The sequence below is a fragment of the Grammomys surdaster genome, unplaced genomic scaffold, assembly GCF_004785775.1.
Source record: "Grammomys surdaster isolate TR1022 unplaced genomic scaffold, NIH_TR_1.0 168, whole genome shotgun sequence".
Lineage (NCBI taxonomy): Eukaryota > Metazoa > Chordata > Mammalia > Rodentia > Muridae > Grammomys > Grammomys surdaster.
In genome coordinates, this window is record NW_021604616.1 from 8,093,388 (window position 1) to 8,099,387 (window position 6,000).

The following is a 6,000-nucleotide window of genomic DNA, read 5'->3' on the forward strand; positions in this document are numbered from 1 at the left end:
AGTACTTAAAAAATATGTTAAAAACTGAAATTGAATTGTATCAGAATTATAACTGTGTACACATCTGTTTCAAGAGCCTGTACTTTTTTTCTGATTTAAAGAATTTTTTATACTGAAGTATTTGCTAAGAGAAAATTAGACATATTTACACATGCATCTACCTAGAGAAAATTAGAAAAAAATAAGATTTTAACAAGCTGTTTTTGAATGGTGAGATTTAAAAATGATACATTTGACTTATCTGTTTATAACTTTGTTATTTTATACATTTTGTGAATTTTACACGAGTTATAAATTCTTAAAATCAAAGATAAGTAACTGATAACATAAGATCTCTTAGTTCTGGTAAAATGTAATCTGAAAATATAAGATATTCTTAGGTGTCTGTAGCTACTGAAATATGATGATCTCAATGTGGACACATTATGTAATATGTCTAGGATATCAAGAAATATTTCAATCATTTGAACTATTTTATTATTACTTTTTTCTCTCTATAAGTAATGTTATTTTGCTTGCTTTCTGTACTGCAGGAGAGTCTAAATAGAAGGGTCACAAAATAAAATACATCTTAGTTTCAAAAGAAACTCACTGTTGCTTCTAGTAGTGAGAATGAGAAACTTTACAGGAGATGAACATCACTTTTCATTTAAGGTCCTGTATTTCGTTATCAGGGTAAATACAGAGATTCAGGTAACGTGATAATGAGCTATGGCCTATTGTCCTGCACTGCAAGGGTGGATTCTACTATAGAAACTTGCATTAACAGTCTGCTAGACTCAAAAAGTCTGTGTTATTTGGTTTCTTATATTTGAAGTTAATTTATGAATTGTATTTTATTTTCTGGGTGTGTGACTAGGAAATGCATCTACAACCACAACAGTGATAGACAACAAAAATGGATCTGTTCCCAAGCCCCCTGGAAAGGTGCTGAAGAGGACTGTCACCGAAGACATCGTGACAACATTCAGCTCCCCTGCAGCCTGGCTTCTGGTCATTGCTCTGATTATCACATGGTCAGCTGTTGCTATCGTGATGTTTGATCTAGTGGATTACAAAAACTTTTCCGGTAAGAAGCATTACATTTGGATTTTAAGTCAATGGAAAAAATAGTCTCCCAAGAGAACTGCTTCTCCCCACCACAGCTTAGTATGAGAAATAAAACACAGAAAGACGTACTGGGCATCCCTGGAGTTGGTTGCTTTTATTCATTCTTGGTCTATTGTGTTTTCTGATTTGAAAATGCAATTAATGTCCTCATCTTAAAATCTTCGTGAAGACTAGATGCTGTGGTTTTATAAAACCGATTATTAAAGAGCCTGATAGAAATGTTTCTTTGGAGCTGAAATAATCATCTATGAAGGAAAATAACTGGTGGGCTTTACATTTGACAAAATAAAGCACAAAGTTGATTAAATAATTTTAGATAAATGGAAGATATTTGAATTATTTCTAAGGTACACTGACATGTGATCTCAAGTTTCTTTCCCAGACATAATTTGTTCCTTTTACTAACCCTGCCTATTTTGTTTCATAAAGTGTAAAGTATAAAGAGGATTTTCTCACAGTTATTCATAACGAGTTACTACATATTGAATGCCCATGTGGGTTTAGAACATAGCAGGAATAATGCAAGTGAGAGAAGATAAAATTTCCATCAATGGCAATCCAATCTCAAAGTCTCTTTGTTCAAATATATTTTATATTTTGAAATTATCATACATTTTCTATCAATTGAGTTTTTGGAGGAAATGAATTACTTGGGTATTCAGCACACATTCAATGAGTAGATGAGTAAGTAAATCTATGCCCATCATCGTTTACCACTAGCAAAAATATTTCATTGTTATCTGTATGTGCTCTTCAATCATATTGTCTTCTCTCTCAATTTCTTCTTATTTCCAGTGGCAGTAGGATCTTTAGCATCTAGACATAAAGGATTGGGGTCTATGTAGTCAAGAATTCTCTCCTTCTCATAGAATTTTAGTTATTTAGCAATTAACAATCAAAAACCTATTATGTGTACCAGACAATTGATATTTTACAGGAGCCAAAACTGGAATATAAATTCCATAAAGGAGTAGATGTCTATTATTTCAGTTTGTAGATGAAGAGGCATTATTGACATGGCTTCTACCAGCTATTATCTTTAGTAGTTGAACTATATTTGGCATCATTTACTAGACAGAAATCAACATATCAACTAGTCTTAGGTTTCTGCTCTAATAGGTAATGCATTTTTACTATACTCTTAGATTCTTGAAAGAAAATGTAGCTGCATTTTCTATAATTTAAAATGACAGAATTTTAACCGAAAAAACATTTGGTTATGTTACTTTAGAAAACCATGTTTACTAAGTCTAAATGGATTGCAGCACTTTGTATGTCCTTTCCAATAAATATTATTTTATTTACTATAACCTCAAAACTAAAGATGGCCATGAAACATTCTTAACTAATTTTGTAATATATGTTCTAGAGGGCTATATGTCAATCTACTCTCTGTGAGTTAATTTTGTAAGCAGACATAGAAATTTATTCAATAAAGTGCAAAACTACTTCCAGTTAGATTTTTAGGTCAGATTACATAAAGATTAGATATATTTTCACATGGAACTACTGTTATCAAGTGCTATGAATTGTTATAAGTTACAGGCATCTGATCTGATGGAAATTATTTCAGTTAGTCTTCAATACAAAGCACAGATCTTCTGTGAATTTCCCTTCTTATGATGCCACATTTATTAATGACAAAATGAGGCTATTCCCTCTAAATGATCCTGCAGTCAGTTTGAAAGTCTATTTGGAGCTGGAGAATTCATCATAGCCTAAGCAATGTAAACAAAAATGACATATAAATCTGAGCTTTTTTTTTTAAATCAGTGACACCATATATGCTATTACACTTCACATTTCATTCCTTTCTTAGGGAACTTATGAAATTTTGTACTATCTGCATCAGTTCCTAGTCATTAATATAGTTCTAAAGGCATCTTCATAAAACATCTAAAAAAAGTAATGTTTTCACTATTGCCTAAGTATAAGAAATACACTGAAATTCAAGGAACTTGCTTAGCTCTTTGTTTTTATCTTATAATTTACTGAATATATGCATTTTCTCAACCATATTTATTTCTGTTTTAACAGCTCATCCTAGGCAAATGCAAACTTCTCTTTATGCTGTCCATGTACAATCATGTTTCTCCAGCACCAGAATCTGGTGGAGATAGAGTAATAGTTAATATTAAGGATTATTCATGTTTCCTGACATATTCTTTCTTTTATGATGACTTTAGTAATGCATAAAAATAACATGCTACACCATAATATATTTTATTACTTAGAGTACTGTATGGACACATCTATTAAAAAAATTAGTGGAATGCATTAGAGCTATCAGTTGACTTGACTGTATCATGCAGAATCCTAAACTTTTTCAAGGAAAATTGTTTTATTCATTTCACTCTATGAATATTCAGTATATATGAAATCTCTTGAGGTATATTATTTAAAGAAATGCATAACCTTGACATTTTGAATTTAAGCTACTTACTTTATGAAGAAATGTACATATATAATTTTATTTCATTTAATTGAAATTTATTGAGCCCTAGGAATTAAGAAAATAGAAAAATTAGAGAATGAAAGTGTTTATACAATGAAATTTTTCTTGTTCTTAGCAGTTATCCATGGCTAAGAAATTATTTCAAAAGTAAGAGGCTTAATACAGCAACATTTGTAATCTCATAGTATCTGTGTGTCAGAAATTTAGAAATGGTTTATACATGTGACTCTGTCTTAAGTTTCACCCTTAGTTTTTAGTAAAGAGATTAGCAGAGACAGCATTTGATGAAAGATTGATGTTAATGGAAATATTTGTAAAGTGTCTCATCACTGTTAACACCTGTGTGTCCTTGATCAGAAAGAACAGAGCCAAAGCCACATTGGCCTCATGTTCTAGACTTGGAAATCTGATTTTCATTTCTGCAAATTCTTTTAGATTCACAGGATAACTCTATTAAATATTGTTTGGAAAAGCTTTTAGAAGTAAGAGTAGAAAAAAAAATATTGGACTGGGAGGCAAGGTGAGGTATTGGTGTCTTGTTGCCACACACTTTATTCTCATAAAATCTATATTACCAAATTGTACATGTTTGATAAATACTCAGATGTAAGGTAAGAACATACACTGCTCTAATTGATAAATGGATATTACAACAAAAACAGGCACACAGCAACACTTGCTATATTAAGATGGTTGTCATAAATGTGTTAGACATGAAAAAATTACAAAATTAAAATATGAAAGGAAATAAATATTTAAAAAACACTAACTAACTAACTAAAAGCTTTTAGCTTATTAAAGTTCAAAAGGTCCATTTATAGAATAAAAGAAATATAAGTTCAAAGACTTGGCACAATTATAACAAAACCCCTGGAGCTCATATCAGTCTCCTTGTAGATTAGACACACTCATTTTTATATAAAATTCTAATTCCATTCATCCATTTTGTGAGTTGTTAATGAGCTCTTTTAATGATTCATCACAATTTTACTTCAAGAGATTTAAAGAATGAAAGCCAATTTACATTTATAATACTGTTTTTAATTGATATAATTTAAACATTTACTAGAAATTAGAATATATACATGATGAGTCTTTTATACTACCCCAGTATATTTTGAATAGGTAATAATATTTTTCAAACCAGGACTAGCAGCCTAAGGAAGCATGTTGGAGGTTATATTGAAGGCTAGCATGTCTGGCACTGTATCAGATTACTATCTGGTACTTTGTAACAATAGATACATACCATGAAATTTTTAGAATAGGTTCATTGGAAAAAACCCTTTATTTCCAATAAATACATACTATACTGGCTTGAGGAGGAGGATTTTTAAACTGACAAATTTCATAACATCTCATTTTTAGAATTTGATCTGATTTACCCATGTATCCTACTCATGGAACACACAAAAATAACCCTTACACTATTATGAGTAGGAATTTCCTTTTTCTTGTCTGTGATAGAAATTTTATCTCCCTTTCTTTTCTTTAAAATTTATGATTTGAATTATTCACAATAATAAAGACAAATTTTAGGACACTGAATCTAAGTAGATTGGGAGAGTATTTCAGTTCTTGATTCTTTGCCAAATGGAACAGCTGAAAAATATTCAAACAATATTGGTTTTATCTGTAAGTGTTGAAAATAGCAGAAGCACGTGTTACAGAATAGGAATTATAACACCATAGCTCATAAATTCCTGGGAGCTGACTAAGCATGTTGAATGTATCTGCTGTTGAGTGGAAAGTCACCATGCTGAGAGTTTAGAGGGAAGATGGAGATAAAATAGAGGAGAATAAGGACAGTCATTTGTTTCTTATCACCTCAAGTGTTTAGGTGAGTTATTGGTCATGATTTGCTATGCCACACTTTAGAGAAGCAGGAAGGAGAAATCCCAGCAGAAACTAGAAAAAAAGGAGGGTGTTACTACACAAGAATGGCCAAGATACTGGGGGAAATGTGAAAGGATACAAAGAATACACCCAGCACCCACCTTCCAAGGACAGACAACTGCTGTATCAGCTCCTACAGTCTGTCTTTCCCTTTCCCAACAGATACCTGGGAATGTCTGGCACAAGGAGGCAATCACTCATAAAATGTAGCTTGAATTTGAACCCTATTAAGGGGAAATAAGATCAGTAATTTGAGAAGAAAGATGGCAATGATATGATGGTATAAGCATCAATTTATTATGAAATTCTTGCAGACATCCCTCTAATATTCCTTTTAAATAGAGTTTCTAATGAGGTGTGCCATTTATCTAGTGCTTTGGAAATTTATTCCCTGATTTTTTTTCTTTTCTTGGCACTTATCCCAGTTAAGCAGGTGCACTGCTTGTTAGGATGTTGAGTTTAACGGAGTGAAATTATTTTGGGGAAATCTCCAACTTAGTCTCTCTCTCTCTCTCTCTCTCTCTCTCTCTCTCTCTCTC

General features: G+C 31.7%; 1 protein-coding gene across 1 annotated transcript in view; it reads left to right on the forward strand.

Moving 5' to 3' along the window:
- LOC114620355 (triadin-like) overlaps positions 1 to 6,000 on the forward strand; it is a 117,993-nt gene that overhangs the window by 39,631 nt on the left and 72,362 nt on the right. The window contains exon 2 of the mRNA XM_028766462.1: positions 860 to 1,069. Coding sequence (XP_028622295.1) covers positions 860 to 1,069 — 210 coding nt within the window. The remainder of the gene's footprint in view (positions 1 to 859; positions 1,070 to 6,000) is intronic.